The sequence below is a fragment of the Aspergillus vadensis genome, assembly GCF_003184925.1.
Source record: "Aspergillus vadensis CBS 113365 unplaced genomic scaffold BO88scaffold_1, whole genome shotgun sequence".
NCBI lineage: Eukaryota > Fungi > Ascomycota > Eurotiomycetes > Eurotiales > Aspergillaceae > Aspergillus > Aspergillus vadensis.
In genome coordinates this window covers 2712300-2727741 of record NW_020292039.1, presented here as the reverse complement: position 1 = coordinate 2727741, position 15442 = coordinate 2712300, and the positions used below count along the sequence as shown (strand labels likewise).

At 49.9% G+C, this 15442-nt stretch overlaps 6 protein-coding genes across 6 annotated transcripts; 1 reads left to right on the top strand and 5 right to left on the bottom strand.

Moving 5' to 3' along the window:
* Positions 1 to 986: 986 nt before the first annotated feature.
* On the bottom strand, positions 987 to 2111 carry BO88DRAFT_27749 (uncharacterized protein). Its single transcript, XM_025702390.1, has 3 exons — positions 1822 to 2111; positions 1358 to 1755; positions 987 to 1295 (listed from the first exon to the last, which is right to left on the bottom strand). Exons 1-3 carry the CDS (start codon positions 1832 to 1834, stop codon positions 1167 to 1169), a joined length of 540 nt encoding a protein of 179 aa, XP_025568762.1. The 5' UTR covers positions 1835 to 2111; the 3' UTR covers positions 987 to 1166.
* A 774-nt stretch (positions 2112 to 2885) lies between these two features.
* BO88DRAFT_28812 (uncharacterized protein) lies at positions 2886 to 3936 on the top strand. The gene is made up of 2 exons (XM_025702391.1): positions 2886 to 3523; positions 3583 to 3936. The coding sequence occupies exons 1-2, from the start codon at positions 3169 to 3171 to the stop codon at positions 3828 to 3830; spliced, it is 603 nt and encodes a 200-aa protein (XP_025568761.1). The 5' UTR covers positions 2886 to 3168; the 3' UTR covers positions 3831 to 3936.
* On the bottom strand, positions 3592 to 5168 carry prs2 (proteasome core particle subunit alpha 1). Its single transcript, XM_025705626.1, has 5 exons — positions 5097 to 5168; positions 4962 to 5021; positions 4749 to 4843; positions 4477 to 4689; positions 3592 to 4411 (listed from the first exon to the last, which is right to left on the bottom strand). The coding sequence occupies exons 1-5, from the start codon at positions 5101 to 5103 to the stop codon at positions 4025 to 4027; spliced, it is 762 nt and encodes a 253-aa protein (XP_025568760.1). The 5' UTR covers positions 5104 to 5168; the 3' UTR covers positions 3592 to 4024.
* A 583-nt stretch (positions 5169 to 5751) lies between these two features.
* Positions 5752 to 7506, bottom strand: BO88DRAFT_400624 (WKF domain-containing protein). The gene has a single exon (XM_025705625.1). It carries the CDS (start codon positions 7274 to 7276, stop codon positions 5969 to 5971), a length of 1308 nt encoding a protein of 435 aa, XP_025568759.1. The 5' UTR covers positions 7277 to 7506; the 3' UTR covers positions 5752 to 5968.
* Positions 7507 to 7608: 102 nt separating this feature from the next.
* Positions 7609 to 11441, bottom strand: BO88DRAFT_431444 (tubulin gamma complex associated family protein). The gene is made up of 2 exons (XM_025709298.1): positions 9815 to 11441; positions 7609 to 9761 (listed from the first exon to the last, which is right to left on the bottom strand). Exons 1-2 carry the CDS (start codon positions 11088 to 11090, stop codon positions 7894 to 7896), a joined length of 3144 nt encoding a protein of 1047 aa, XP_025568758.1. The 5' UTR covers positions 11091 to 11441; the 3' UTR covers positions 7609 to 7893.
* Positions 11442 to 12264: 823 nt separating this feature from the next.
* atfA (bZIP transcription factor atfA) lies at positions 12265 to 14301 on the bottom strand (the record flags this gene model as incomplete). Its single annotated transcript, XM_025702493.1, has 3 exons — positions 12265 to 12568; positions 12621 to 13773; positions 14199 to 14301. 3 exons carry the CDS (start codon positions 14299 to 14301, stop codon positions 12265 to 12267), a joined length of 1560 nt encoding a protein of 519 aa, XP_025568757.1.
* Positions 14302 to 15442: the final 1141 nt, after the last annotated feature.

Below are 15442 nucleotides of genomic sequence, written 5' to 3'. Positions count from 1 at the left end.
AGTTCAGCTGGGATGTCCTCGACCAGCTGCACCCAAGAGTTTAGCAGCGACCCAGCACTTCGGTAACTCCGGCGGCTGTCATTGGATGAGTCGAATGTGAGGATCTCATTTCCTGTCTATCTGTCGCTCCGGCCAGAGCGTTTCGCCCCTCGACACGGTAAATTCGACGCCAATGAGAAAAATTCGACTCCAGCAATTCAGCTGGTAGGCCGTTTCCCGCATCAACCCTAGCCATGTGGACAAACTGAAACCTACTACTATACCGAGCAAAGTCAAGGTTCCCGTTTCAAAAATTCTGGATAATTATTCGAAAATTCTCCCCCTTCTCCACATTAACCCGTCGGGTCCACAGCGCGGGCTTGCCGACTGCTTGACAGGAAACGACTGGCAAGCCACGCGCTATCATCCTTCTCTTTCGACATCATTGTGGCGTGTCGCAGAAGTAGACCGTTGCCCATGTGGATGGTCCTGATCGTACCAATTCCCTCGGCTAGGAGGAGAATCTCGTAACATGCCAAGGACTAACAAGTACTATCACCGATAGATTGATTGTTCGCTTCAGCTTTGCAGAGCGGAAAATTGATCCGTCAATAATGAGAAAAGTGTCGGAGTCGCACTAGTCTACCGCTAAGGCAGCAACATCCCTGCCTTGGGTTGCATACTTGCATCGATAGTCCCAAAATAATCTGGCTGCTCGGAGCAACTCCAAGGCAATCTAGGGGAATAATTACCCAGAAAAAAAAGCACATTGAGAAACAAAAATAGTGTAAATTGACCCTCGCTAGGGATATCCAATTAAATCGCATCTAGCGTAAGCCATAATTCAAGGGGGATATCATGACATGAAAAGAACCCGAACAAAGTAGCAGATCAACATGAAAGCCGAAAAGAGCCAATGCAAAGAAGAAAAAGTATAACCGAACAGAATAGGCGTATCATAGGGAATCAAACAGCTTTTCTTTTCCAAAAACAGAACATGACGAGCGACCTGCGCCCAGAATTGCGGATAACAAACCGCCCACATCAAGGGTATACCGAAATAACCAAGCAAATTGGTGCCGTAAGCCCGAAAACCATTCACAACATCATATATCCGTACACTGCAACATCTCGTCCTGCCGAAAGGTTCAGGTGTATAGTAAGTTGCACATCGTGAGCCCAGCAATTCATGGGTGAGAACGGATCCAGGTAAGGATCACGGGCAGGGAAGGATCGTCGGCAAGCCAATGACCTGCCCGCGTGTCTGCAGCCCGGAGATCAGCAACGACGTATTGGTCTGTCACTTGTGCCATTTCCTATTGTTGTATTCAGGGTTAGTCAATGGTTCAATGACCGTAACGATCAGAGCTTTGCTCACCTGTCGGAACGTGTTGCTCACAGTCTTGAGTTGAGCAGCGTGTTGAGGTCCAGGTTGTTGTCCTCGCAGGATGTTCTGCCGGTTGATAGCCCATCTTCTGGCGGCTGCCACGCGAAGGTAGATACGATGGGCTTGAAAGCGCCGGGCGCTAGCATCAAGAATCACTCTCTGCAACTCCGCCTTCTCCGTCTCCACGTTCGACTGAGCAGGTGTCATGCTGGGATTGTAGTTGGACGACATCAATGCCTGGGCGGCAGCCAGGCCTTCTCTGATCGTCTTGTAGCCCTCTTCGTTGGCTTCTGCACTCGGGATTTGGACGTTCTGCTGAGAGATGTGCACAAGTAGAGTTCGGTAGTCATTTATGATTTCGGCCACCCGCAGGGCACGAGCTTCGTTGACTACAACATGTCAATGCCATTGACGACTCCAGGGTAGTGTGGTGAAGTGAAGTAGTCGATACTTACGTCCATCAGCCATTGCAATTGTAGTAAACTTGAATTTGCCTCCGAAAAGTGATTAAAGGTATGTAGAGATGAAGGGTGCAACAAAAGGCACTAAAGGGAACTATATCCAAGAGGAGAGAATGAATGGAGTGTGCTAGAGTAACGGTCCAGTCAATTGACTAGAAGAGACAAGGCGATCTTTATATTCTTGTTGAGTCGAGCTCTGATGTCTTGTATGATATTACTATCTGAAGGCCGAGGGTGGGATATCCTTTTAAGCTTAACGTTCAGCCATAGATACTTTGGATGACCATGGGCCATCAGCCCGGCGATGGGGAACATGGTGAAAGAGGATCATCATCATGAATAGTGGCTGGCTGCGTTGACGGACGCTGATGGAGAAAGGAGGACATCACAGCTAGGGACTGCAGCTGGATAATGACACCCATTGTGGATCAATAGTAGGAAACGGGCCCCATGAGAGCCATGTGTCCGAAAGGGCCTGGGATGTCCACCCACGGCGAATGGATCTAAGGCTGATATCTAAGCGCGACGCTAAGCAGCTGGTCCAGGTAGGGGGATCAATGCTTATGGGTCTGCATATGCATAAGAAAATGAGAAGATACACAAAACTGGGTCACGGCAACCGGCGATAGCAGTCAACGCAGGGGTGGGAATGAGAATATTGGGAAAAAGAAAATCAACACTAGAAACGATATTCAAGACTGGGGCCGGGCAGAGAGAAAGAGACTCCACCGGCTTGTGGGTGGAGAAGGTGGACAGGGTGATACATCGCCGCATGTGTCACAGAAGGACCACACCAGTGGAAAAACCGATAAAGCCACAATGAAAATTTTATTATGATTTATTTTAGTATATTTTGACTTTTTGGGGGGGTTTTAGGGGAAAGTGCTGGATCTTGGTTCATCTTGCAGACTGGGTGGAGACGGGCAAGCATGAGCAGATGGACCATCAACCCATGGCATGATTAGTTCGTTCTAATCCTAGTAAGTAAGTAGCGGGATTCTAAGTTGTCAAAAGACACACTAAAAAAAAAAAAAAAATAGAAAAAGAAAAAGAGAAAGTAAGTGGGAAAGTGCGAGTTACTGCCAGCTGGGATGAGGGTCATCCACCCTCGGTAAACGCCACACCCTAGTAATTCATAGTTCACATCAGCTGCAAGTTGGGACGGAGATATCGACAAGAAGGGAATAATCGAGTGCCAGTGCAGGGAAATCCTCGCAAGGATTTGGCTTTGACACGGACTCGGTTTAGGTTCAGGCACCGTTCGGTCCCACGGCAAACAGGCAAGGGCGTCAAGAGCAGAGAGTACAGCAGCGAGAAAAATGAAAAACGAGAGAAGCAAAAATGACAAAGATAGAACGGCGGCCAAAAAGAAACCGCGAAAGCCACAACTTCCAGCTCAGCCACAGAGAGGCGAGTAAACCAGCTGAAAATGGAAAAGCAAACACCGCAGCCTCAGGCTTGAAGGTACTAGGTTTACTCGCGCAATCCACCATTGACTTGGTTCTGACTACTCCATACTACGGAATACTACTAGTTCCTTCCCGTCATCATCCATCCGGGGCTGTTGCTCTCTCCTTCCTTGTCTGTCACTTCACGTCTACTTGCAGGATACGAACAGTAGTAGTATCTCCGTCCCGACCTCCTCGGTGGCAAGTTTCATCATGCTCCTCCAATAAGCATGGTCAACGTTGCTTCAGTGCGAAATGCTAGTCCGGAGAGATTGCTTTCCCATTAAGTGCTAAAGCTTGCAGATAGCACGCTCCATACTTCATAGCAGTAGACGTCTGACATTGCTCTACATCGATAATCCCGGTACCGCCGTTCCTTTCTTTAGTAACAAGTGCTGCAGCATAGAACGTGCAGATAAGCAACTTCCTTCTCTAAGCCTGTCAGATCGCAAAGACCATACTTTATCGCACCGTGCTTGTCTATCCCCATATTCGCCACCAGTCCGGAGGAACAGGCGACGGGTCTTTCCGATACAGGAGCCCCGGTTACAGTAGCTGCAAGGGGGGCTTTCCAGGTTTTGGATGTCAAGTACAGCAGCGGTGCAAAAAGCAAGTCAACCGACCAGGATGAGAAATAGAGTTTCGTCAGACACAGGCCAGCTCATGGCATCAGAGAAAAATAATGATGTTCATCGATCGTTTGCGTCTACCAACATGGATGCTCCCAGTAAAAAACAATGAAACCCAGCTCAGTCCTTCTCGCTGATAGCCTGCAGTCGTTCGTCGATCTCCTCCTCCGTCAAACTCCGGAAACCAATGTCTGTCCCTTCCTGGCCATCTGCTCGTGGCCCTCCCACGATTCCAATCTCCAATTCGTGTTTCTTGAAATCAACACTCAGCACATTACTCAAAGCCGTGATTCCCAGCTCCACCACATCCTCCCAGCTGCCGTCGGCGTACTCCTTGTTCTTCAGCTTCTTCTCCAAGTAAGTGATCGCCTCTTGCTGCTTCGGTCCAGATGCAGTCGCCTTATATCCGATATAATATCCGGCAGGATCGACCTTGTAAAGCTGGGGACCCTTCTCCGAATCAACGGATACCAGGGTCGTGGCAACTCCGAGGGGACGCATGTAAGCCTAGAGGGTGAACGTGATCCATCAGCCAATATCCCGGGCTATATTTTGAAGCAGGCGACACATACCCTTTGCGTGTAGACCTGATTGATATTGCCAAGTCGCTTTGCGAGGACATCACAGGGCATCTCGTAGCCATACTTGTATCGGAATTCAGCCGCCTCACCACGAGCACGGTCAACACTGGCTCTCGCATCGGCGATGGAGCCAGTCATCACACAGCCCACCGACGGAGAAAGTCTGAAAATGTACGAAACGGAGGAGGGGTCGATCAATTTGTCCTGGTATGGTTATCAGAGGATGACCGATAGGCCGTCTCGGGCGGCGGGGACGAGCTTACAGCAACTTTCTTCTGGGACAGAACCACGGCGCAGTTCTTTCCCTTCACACCTATCGAGGTGATGTTGGCCGAGGTGATAGCCTTGAAGGCATATTCTAAGCGCCGAGGGCATCAATGGTGAGTAGGCGGTCTTGATGGTCTAATGTGGTCCGTGATCGGAGTACTTGGAGGGTCGTCGGGGAGAGGCGGTTATAATGAGAGAGGGCCACTTACCAACTTGGTACAGACGACCCGAGTCCGAGAAGATGGTAATGTGTCTGTCATATGCACTTCCTATTCACAGAGGTTGTCAGTCTATCGATGAAGTCATGGAAGCCGGTTCAGTCGAGAGGGTCCGGGAATTCTCACCAGACATGATTGCGGTGGTATATCAAACTCGATTCGAAGATACAATAAAAATTAACTAGTCTTATAGCAAGTTGAAAATGGAATCGAGATGGGGGGAATGAAGGATCGAGGACGAGGGAGGAGGGACGTTAGCAGAGGACGCGTGCCAGAGGGTGCCTGGCCGGAGCTCTAAGCTTTGGGTCCCCGTTTGAGTAAGCTCCAGCGTCACCGCCTTCACGGCTTCATCATTGTGCCGCTCATCTATGATCCATCGCTCAATGATCTACTATTAAGCTCTTCTGCGAATGTCAAATATATTATTTTCGACTTATACTTATATTCCTGTGTCTTTCAAGCTGTCCTGATTTTATTGGTTTCTCTTTAATTCAATATCACTAGTACTTAGTAATCACTACTTACATCTTAGTGCTACTAGTTACTATAGTTCAGTACTATCGTCACGATATATAGTATAAAGGGGTTTAAGATACTAACTTAGGAGTGATCTAGTATTCTTAGGAATCCTACCAACATTATTAAAATCATTCTTACTGGTTGGCAAGAGACTACCGGCAGCTGCTGTCACAGGGAGGTCATTGGTCCACTAAAAGAGTCTTGCATCTACTTAGAAAGCACTATACTATGAGTAGTCTACTCAGCTAAGTAGTAATGTTATCATGATGAAACTCAGTTTAGCAATAGCAGTTAGGCAACTACCAGAGTTGTGATTGATCGAGCTATAGCAATGTCTATAACTGGACATGATGGTCTATATATAAGCTTCTACAAACATCTCGCTTTTTTGGTACATAACGATCAAACAGCAGGTCATTGATAGGGTGTGTGAATACAAGAAAGCACGAGCACCTGACAATCCAAAAGTGGCATCACAGCTAGTCGCTCGAACTTGAGCTATCTGAATCGCTGTCGCTATCACTGCTGCTGCTGCTGTCACTATCACTGTCACTGCTGTCTTTAGCCGACGAGGCTTTAGCAGCTGCAGGCTTAGCCTTGGTCTTCTTCTCATCGTCACTGTCGCTGTCGCTATCACTGTCGCTAGAACTTTCACTCTCACTGCTGCTCGAAATCTCAACGATAGCAGTACGGTTCTTCTTCTTTTTCTTGCCAGGCTGGGCCTGAGCCCCCTTCTTTCCTTTCTGCGCAGCGGGCTTGGGCTTGTGATAATTGAACAGCGTGCCGTTAACAGCAAACAGAATGAGCTCAGCCCGTGCCCTATTCTCGTACTTCTTCAGCGTCTCCGCATTGAGCTGCGCAGTAACATCCTGACAATCGATATCTTCTTGACCCGCAGCCAAGCGTGTCCGGAAGACACCAACAGCCTTGTCGTAACTCGCCTTATCCGTCGCCGCGGAGCTCTCGTTGGCCTCAGAAGAAGAGCCCTCCTTCGACTCCTCCGTCTCTGCAGGAGCACTACTAGGTTGATCCTCCTCGGCATCGGCCTCCGCCTTGATAACCTCCTCGGCAATCTGTCGCAACCGCAACTTGGCACCTTCGCTCTTCAACCCCTGTAAATAGGCAAGCAAAGCCGCATTGTACAGCGTCGGGACCTGCTCCAGCGACAGAACATGTTTGAAGAGATGCGTCTCGCGATTCTTCTGGAACTTCCACGCCGACCGATGCTTGTGGTACAGACTCAGGTAGGAAAGGATGGGCGTTTCGTGAATTCTCGGTGTCGTGCCGGATGAAGCATCATTCGAACCGTCCTGCTTCTTGTTCTTCTTCTTCTTTTCCTTCTTCTTTTTCTTTCCCTCGCCTTCATCATCAGCCTTATCCCCGGTATCATCATCACCATTACCCTCAGCATCAATCTGCATTTTATCCTGCTCCTGAGCTTTTTCCTGCTCCTCCTCCTGATCGTCCGCATCACCATCCAACTTCTTCGCATCCTCCGAAAACGACACACTCTTCTTCTTCTTTCTCTTCTTCTCGGCATCATCCTCCTTCACCTCCTTACCCTCCTCCTCATCATCATTCTCAAGCCGTCTCTTCTTGCTCTTCTTGCGATCCTGCTTCTTCTCCACATTTGTTTCCCCTGCGTCCACAACTCCCTTTTTCTTTTCCGCCCCCTCCACCGTATCCTTAGCGTTCTTGAGTTTCAGACCCATCTTCTTCCAAGCCGGAATATGTTGTTGTTGTTGTTCTTTGTGCTGTTGTGGAGAATCTTGAGGGTTGCTCGACATGAGCGATGCGACGGTATCGTACTAAGAATCGTTCGATTTTCGCGGACCGGACAATGGACAAAATTAAACAATTTTTATGTGTGTATGAGTCGCGTTGTCCCGAATATAATAACAATGGGAGTACAACGGAGGGAAAAAATCGTAGTTCAGTGGTGGATAAAAAGAGATTAGTTAAGTGTATGGGTTTGATTCCCTTGATGGTCGCCCAGAAAGTTTTGGGGAAATTTTCCACGTGAGGGTGCGGAGATAAAATAAAATTTAAGTGGATTTATCTGGATTTAACTCCGCTTTTAGTTATCTACACTACTACAAGTATTTAGTTAGGAGTATAACTACTACTAAGGAGGGATATTTAACTACTTATAATCTATTGGTTCTAATAAATTTGATTGACTATACATGAGATCGTTATGACTTCTCGTTTTATGAATTTTATGAATTTATCACTTCGCTTCAGTTCCCATCCAGCCCGTATCATGCCATCCATCCATCCATCCTTGACTCCATGAACTTGTACAAAAATCAGACAGCCAAACACACGCAGACCAAAAAACCCCCTCATTTGACGAGGGGAATAGATATACAGCCCAAGACTCACAGCAAACATCTACAACTTATTACCCAGTAGCGCTCCCAGTCCCGCTATTTTCCGCTTTCTCTCTCTCTTTCTCTCTCCTTGCCTCCTTTGACGACGATGCATTACCCTCCGCAGCAGCAGTCGCATTAGCAGCCGCAACAGCCGCGGCCTTACGTCTCGCCCTCTCCTTATCACGCGAACTGGAGCCCGCGGTCCTGCGTCTTCGAACGGGTTCATACACATCGTTAAAGTTCATGACGACGCCGAGGAACCGCATATCCACATCAGGCTGGTACGCAAGATCGCCTAGAAGGACGTTGAGACGGGAGCGGAACTCTGCGGAGAGGTCGCGGAGGCGGACGCGCAGGGAAGCGAGCATATGGTCGTCTGCGGAAAGGTCATGGGGGTTGAGGGAGGAAGGGGTGCCGATGCCGAAGTCGTCACCACCACCACCAGCAAGGTTTGGCGTGTAGGCAGCGACGGAGGGGGACATAGAGGAGGAGACGGAGTCCTTGTGGCCTCGAAGGGGGCGACGGAGATCGCGGTCAGTGAGGCCCCAGCGGCCTTGGGCGGTGCGAGTTTCTATTTTGGCGCTGAGCTCTTGTCTGCGGGTGAATTCTGCGACGGAGAAGGAGTAGAGGCCGTCGACGGCGTCTTTATAGGCGAGCATGATTTTGAGGATTTGGTGGAGTTGGGTGAGGAAGCCTTCTTCTTGCTGTTGTTTGGTGTTTGTTGAGGAAGAGGTGGTGTTGCTTTTAAAGGAGGTGGATGAGCCGAGAAGGCCTTTGTGGGTGATGGAGTTGAGGTATTTGGTGTGTGCTTCGATTAGGTCGTCTAGGGTGCAGCCAGGCTTGGAGATGGAGGCTTGTAGTTGGTCCCAGCTTGCTTCGATCACTTCGAATAGGATGTAGTATTGAAGTTGGCACACGAAGTGGATCATCTCGGCGATTACGCATCTTGCTCGTTTCCAGTCCGAGCCGACTTTGTCGTTGACGCTTCCTAGGACGCCGCGCGCGCCGGTCATGCATCGTCGCCAGGTGCTGCCTAGGGCGAATTCGACTCGTTTCACACGCCAGAGGAAGTTGAAGACTTTCAGGTATTGAGTGGAGCCCCAGGGTGTGATGACTACATCTACTGGGGCGTCGATTTTGTATTCCAAGGTGAAGCAGTCCCAGCCAATCTCTCCGTGGCTGAGTTCTAGCATGCGGGCATCAAGTCGACGGAGGACATCTGGGGAGTCATATTGCGCGTTTGAGGCTCGAATAGCATGCTCCAACTGGGCAGTCAGTGTATGCCGGTACTGTGAATTAGCTGGCCGGTCGAGGTTGGATGCTAATGACTCCATCAGCAAGGCGATGAAATCACCCTGTCCGAGCAATAGGTATTTCTTTAGTGCGCGAAGATGGTCGAAGAGCTTGAACTTATCGTCCATAAGGTAGATCAGCCGTGCCATCGTAGTCTTATAAGCTTCGTCAATTGAAGACTCCAAGGTAGCCGTATCGCCATACCGCAGCTCCTTGGAGGCTTCCTTCGAGTAGGCTTCGACCCACCCCGAGTCTCCACAGCCATATCGTATGAAGTTCAGTGATTTTCCGATCAGGAAAACCTTCTTAGCAAAATCTTGTGTGATGATGGAGGGCACCATCTCATCGTCAAGCTTATACTTGTCCTCCCAAACACTGGTCGCAATGCGACGTGGATCCGTACTGGGCCTGAACTCGGGCTCGACAACGAAGAATTCTTTGTAGGGGTCGGACAGCTCGCCATCATAGATCCAAAGCCGGAGCATATCGTAGAAGGGCCGGGTGACGTGGTTGAGAAGCTTTTCTGCCAGAGCGCATACAAAGGGGTCTCCATGAGAAGTCGAGAAGCCATGAATCAGAGAGATCAATTGACCACCTTTCTTGTCTGCAATATCAACGTTAGCTTGCATACAGTCTTTTCACAATCGGAGCACATACTCTGAGCTTCCTCAACAATAAGACTCATCAACCGCAGCGCCATGGTTGCATCTCGCGTCCAGACAACACATCGCTTCAACGTCACACCACTCTTAGAGGCACTTCTAGGATCATTGGGATCTGCAGGTGCCGCCAACGCCCGTCGGATCTCTCCTTCCAACGTAGCAACTAGGCCTAGATACGAACGGAGCTCATTTGAGAGAGCTGCCCGCAAGCTCTGGCTCAGAAGCCCACCGCCCGAGCTCTCAACAAAGGACGACAACCCACGATATAACAGACAGGGTTCTGCAAGAGAGTTCAGGAGCGAAACGACGGGCAACGGCAGTGACGGCGGCAATTTCAAGATGGACGATGAGGAGAACTGCAGATTAGAGGACGACAACCCCTGCAAATTAAACGGTAAATCACGAAGAAGCCCATCTTCCAAAGGTCCGGTAGGCTTCTGCTCCTTCTCCAGACCAGGATCCGGCATTATCGTCTTCTGATCATCATTGAGCGGCTCTCTCACCCCCGTGTTCGCGCGACTACGAGTGACCCGAGTCTCTCGAGGCCTCTCCGTAGTCTGCAACCCCCCATCAAGCTCTGCTTCTCGCTCCTTATCCGCAAACAACTCCTGCCGTCGCACCGAAGCCTTCCTCTCAATCCTCCCAGGCAACTGAGACGCCGACGAACTAATCGCCGGTCCCTCCTCATCCGACTGATCACCAGGCCCCCAACCCTGTTGTTTCGTCCTCTGCCCTTTCCACAGCACATTCTGTAAACTCGCCGGCTCGACCGGCGGACTCCTCGCCTCCAACATCACCTCATCATCCATAATAAACCCATCATGATCATCCGCTCCAGAAAGCCGATAAAGCAAGTACAAGATAGCCCACTTCTGCGACAGCACCGGCTGCGTCAACAGACGCGAGTAAAGATTCGAGAACCGCACCGCCTTATCGGGGCTTGCATTCTCACGCAGTAATTTCCGTTTGATCAGGTCCGACGCGTTGTTGATGTTCTCCCCGCCTGCTAAGCTTCCCCGTCTATTTATTCCGGGGCCCGGCGGCGAGGCCGGATCGTTGTTGGCGGCGCTCGTGTAGGTGTCGAGGATGCGCCATGACCGCTCGAGGATATCCTGGTGTCGTCGTTCTTCTGCTGCTGCGAGGGCTTCTTCTGCGTCGTCGGAGTAGCCATCGTCGATGTCGGAAAATGAGAGCGGAGGGGTAAGGGAGTCGACGAGCTGCGAGAGGGCGTCGTCGATGCGCCGCGGGCGCGCGGGTTGGCGGGTGGACATGCTTCTTTGGGGGTCTGGAATTAGCTCGATTGTAGAGCTTTCCGGTACTTGGATTGTACCCTTTCTTTTGGTTTCCAGGGGGTTCAAATCGTTCTTGTGTAGTTCACAGCTCGCAGCCCACCATCAGACAATGGGTTATAGGTCGGCTGGCGCAGAATACCGCCTTTCGAGGTTAGACGCGGCGAGAAGTTAATGGTCGAACACAAGTGGATGGCCTGCCAATTCGCTGGAGTCCCGGAGTCTAGGGCATGGCGTCCCGCACCAGTCAGAGAAAGACCTGGAAGTAGTGACTACTATGGCATATAGCTTGACGTGTTTAGGTATCAATTGCGTCGGAGCCCATCGCCGAAGACTGGGTGACCCGCGTATGGAAAGGATGTTGTTGTCTTGTTTGACCCGTTTGTACGGTTTGAACCTAAATCCACCGCGTCCTGCCAAGCACGCCGTTACTGATCACCGATTGCAGGCCGTCGATCTATGTATTGCTCTACAGACTACTACCCTGATTACGCACATTCTTACAGGTGTCGCAAATTTTTATCGAAGTATCAATTGGAATTCAAGCTCAGCAAATTCCCTAGACGCTTAAGGCATCTAGCATGAAAAGATAACGATAGCAAGAAGCCTCCAGTACGCCACCCAGTACCGTGTTTCGCAGTAACAAAAAATAGCGAAGGCAAACACCCAGTGGCCCGCAAGTATCAGACAGACGAAGAGAAGCCCTCATAACAAAGGGGATAGCAAGAATGAAAAAGAGAAAGCAAAAGATAATGAGTACACAATACACCACCCTAGCCTGCAAGTACCAAATGCCAAACAGGACGAGGGCTCTTGAGGGTCGAAGTGAAAAGAAAGAGAGAACAAGAGATGAAAAAATGAAAGCAGCCAAGCTTTTGCGCCAAGTTTGCACCTTCTGGTGATCAAGTGATGCCCATTCCACTTCAAATTCAGCCGTCCGTTTTTAGAAATCGTATACATCATTAACACCTATCCATGCCGGTGGCGCGTAGCCAAATAATAAGAGCAAGAGGTAGCAGGCAGAGAAGGCGCCACACACTCTCACGTAGGCGCCTGCACTCCTGACGCAAGAAAAAGAATCCGAAGAATATCGGCCGTTCTTCAACCGGGTGAACACGACCAATCATATATTATCATAGTCTCGCGTGGGGACTCATTACCGTCGTAGCCCCTGAGCAGGGATAGGTGCTCCAGGTTGCATCATTCCGTTAGGGATGTTGTATGGATGCGCATCAAATCCGGCCGACATGCCATTCATCATGAGAGGACCCAACCCTTGGGCCTGAGAGACTGGGCAGTCCTTATGCGCAAGCAACAAAGTCTTGAGATTGACGATTTCCTCACGGAGCTGTGTGACAGTGGCAGTAAGCGCATCGTTCTCGGAGGTGAACAGTTCCACCTTCGCTTGAAGGTTGGCAAGCCACTGCTTCTTTCGCTGACGACACTTGAGCGCAGCAACCCTGCGATCCACGTTAGCACCAAGCTGCGCCAAAATGAAGCAGCGCATCTTACCTGTTCCTCTCAAGAAAGTTCTTCCTCTTCTCTTCGTCAGTCATTTTCTTCGTGTCTGTCGAGTTTTTCCTCTTCATATCATCTTCATCATCTTCAGAATCCCCGACATCGGAAGGAGGCTCGACACTACCAGACCCGTTACTCGTTTTGGCCTTTTTGTTTGACCCTTTAGGTGCATCTTCTGCCTTGCGCCTGTTGTTTCCTGCGGTGCTGGCTTTGGAACCAGTGTTCTTCTTGGCTTTGCCCTTGGCAGCAGGCTTCGTCTGCTCACCCTGCATGTCGGAAGCGTCGCCGCTGGTCTCTCTGCCTGATACACCGTTCATGTTTTGCGAGTTACGTCTATCAGCGCCAGAATCAAGTTGCTGGTCATTGGCCTGTATACTCTGTGGCTGAATCGAAGCTTGGTTCGACACAGCGAACTGATTGGGATTCGCCTGTCCGCCCTTGGCCAGCATGAAAAGCCCGTTAGCCGCATCGGCAGCGTCATGATGACCGAATGGGTCGGAACCTGCAGGCTGGTTCGGCTTAATATCCATGTTGGAGTTTTGCGTCGCTGGATCAGGTTCGGAAGTGGGGTTAGAGGTTGGACCACCTAAGCTGTTCTTCTTGGCAGCGTTAAGAGCAGTACGGTGGAACTCGATAGTCGACGGTGTCGCACCACCACTCTGCAACTGCTGCAGAAGTGCCTGAGAGTTGGGACTAGGAGCGGGAAACATAGACCCCCCTCCGCCCGGTGTCAATCCAGTGCGGAGAGAAGACTCGTTAGGAGTAGGGAATCCCCTGCCAATACTGTCAAAGTAATCGCTAGTGCCAGTCGGACCGGCGAGCATAGCAGGACTCAGCGGCCCGGAGCGCAGAGAGTTGGACCAGCCGTAGCCGCCGCCGGCAGAACTTGTGCCCGGCAGGGCAGGTGAAGTAAGTGCTGCAACAGGAGGAAGGATCGACTTTCCGGGTGTTTCGCCCGAGGAACCACCACTGCCGAAAGATTGCTCGAAGGGATTGGGTTCCAGAGAGAAAGGGTTATGGACGGAATTGAAGTAATCGGGAGTATCGGTCGCGCTTGTTATGGCTGGTCGCGGAGGCGGCGCCAACGAGGTCTGAGGATCTACATCAGGCTTGGTATCTTTGAGATCCGAAGAGGTCGCCCGGGAGTCTGTATCCGGAGCAGATGTGCGCGTTAGTATAACAACACCAACAACAACAATAGTAATGATGTAAATAATGATGATGATGGAGTACGCGACAGTGAGGTTATCTGAAACAGGGGTAGGTAGAAAGAGGTTGGCCAAATAAGGTGGTCCAGGCCGAAGTCTGAGAGGAAGGGGATCTGATAACAGTGACCCCCATCGATGACGCCAATTGTGAGGTCATCCCGACGGCGGCGGGTAGTCAACAGAACATTTGGGGGAACAGTGGCGTACAACCAAGCCAGAACAGGTCAAGGGTCGATGATGAAGTAAGGAAGTGCAAGATACAGCAGATATTCGGGAGTTTGGAATATGGGAGGTACCAGAGTTCCGCGCGCGCGCAAAACGAAGGATCGAAACAGTTTTTTTAAGATGCACAACACTCACTCACCTTCGTCTAGACCCGCCTTTTTCGCATCCATTGGGGAAGAATTACGAGTATCGGTATGATTAGTTAGACTGGTCGAAACGGTCGAAGTAACAGCCGCAGACATAATAGCGAAGAAAGGAGGAGGGGGGAGATATTTTGGTTGGTGTCGATATATTAGATCGAGGGAGGTCGACAGGTGACCCCGGGGATGTAAGGGAAAAAAATAGCCAAGCGAGCGGACGGAGGTGGCGAGGACACGAAGAAGAATAAGGACGGGGACGGACGCTGAACAAGAAAAAAACAACTGGAGGGGTACGGGAAAGGGAAGTTAAAAAGAGACAAAGCTGGTTGATTGAAGTTAGTAAAATGCGATAAGTTGTTGATGCTTCGGAGAGCTGGAGATACTGCAGCGCAAACGCCTGTACCCAGAGGTCACTGAGCGAGTACACGGCAGTTTAGACAGAAGTAGATCGTGTTGGAGAGGAAGGGGAAGGGAAAGGAAAAAGTTGTGACGTAGTCCGGGCTTCGACAGGGAGATTATTTAGGGGGGAAAAGAAAGAGGGGAGGCGGTCGAGTGGCCGTCGGGCCACGCTATGCCTATTTGGTCTCGACTGTCTGTCACGCCGAAACCATGCAACCCTGAGAGTACAAAAAGCCCGCGGGTTACCAACCAGCCAGAGTGCAACCTCGAAACCACTAACATGGAATTTTTTTTTTCGAAAAAAGATTTTTTGCTTTTCTTTTTCTTTACTTTTCTTTTGATTTTGTTTTTTTCCCCCTTCTTTTTTTTCTCTTTTGAGGTTCTTTTCACTCTTCTTCTTCCTTAATTCTTATCTTGGTTCTGGTTCTGTATTCGGAACCGATCTTGTTCTTGCTGCTCTTTCCTGTTTTGAATTGTAATTTTCTTTTCTCTTCCGTATTTTTTTCTTTTTGCTTCATCCACCCTATGATTTTTGATTTCAAAGCAGGAATATTGAAACTCCGCAACAGAATTTCGCCCAAAAAAAAAATAAATGAAATGAACAAAGGGTAGGCGAGGTGAGAAAAAAAAAGCACCGAAAACTAAAAACAGCAAATCAAAAAGAACACCTTACCCTATAGTAAATGACCAGGCACTGTATGATTATGCAGGCGAAATGCTGGCTGGCCCTTACTTGCAAAAACGAAACTTGGAGACGGAGTGGATTCCCGGCAGCACTTGTCAGCCAATCCAAGCAAAGAATAATCCGGGTGGACGCGATTGTTGGATGACGGCGGAAACGATA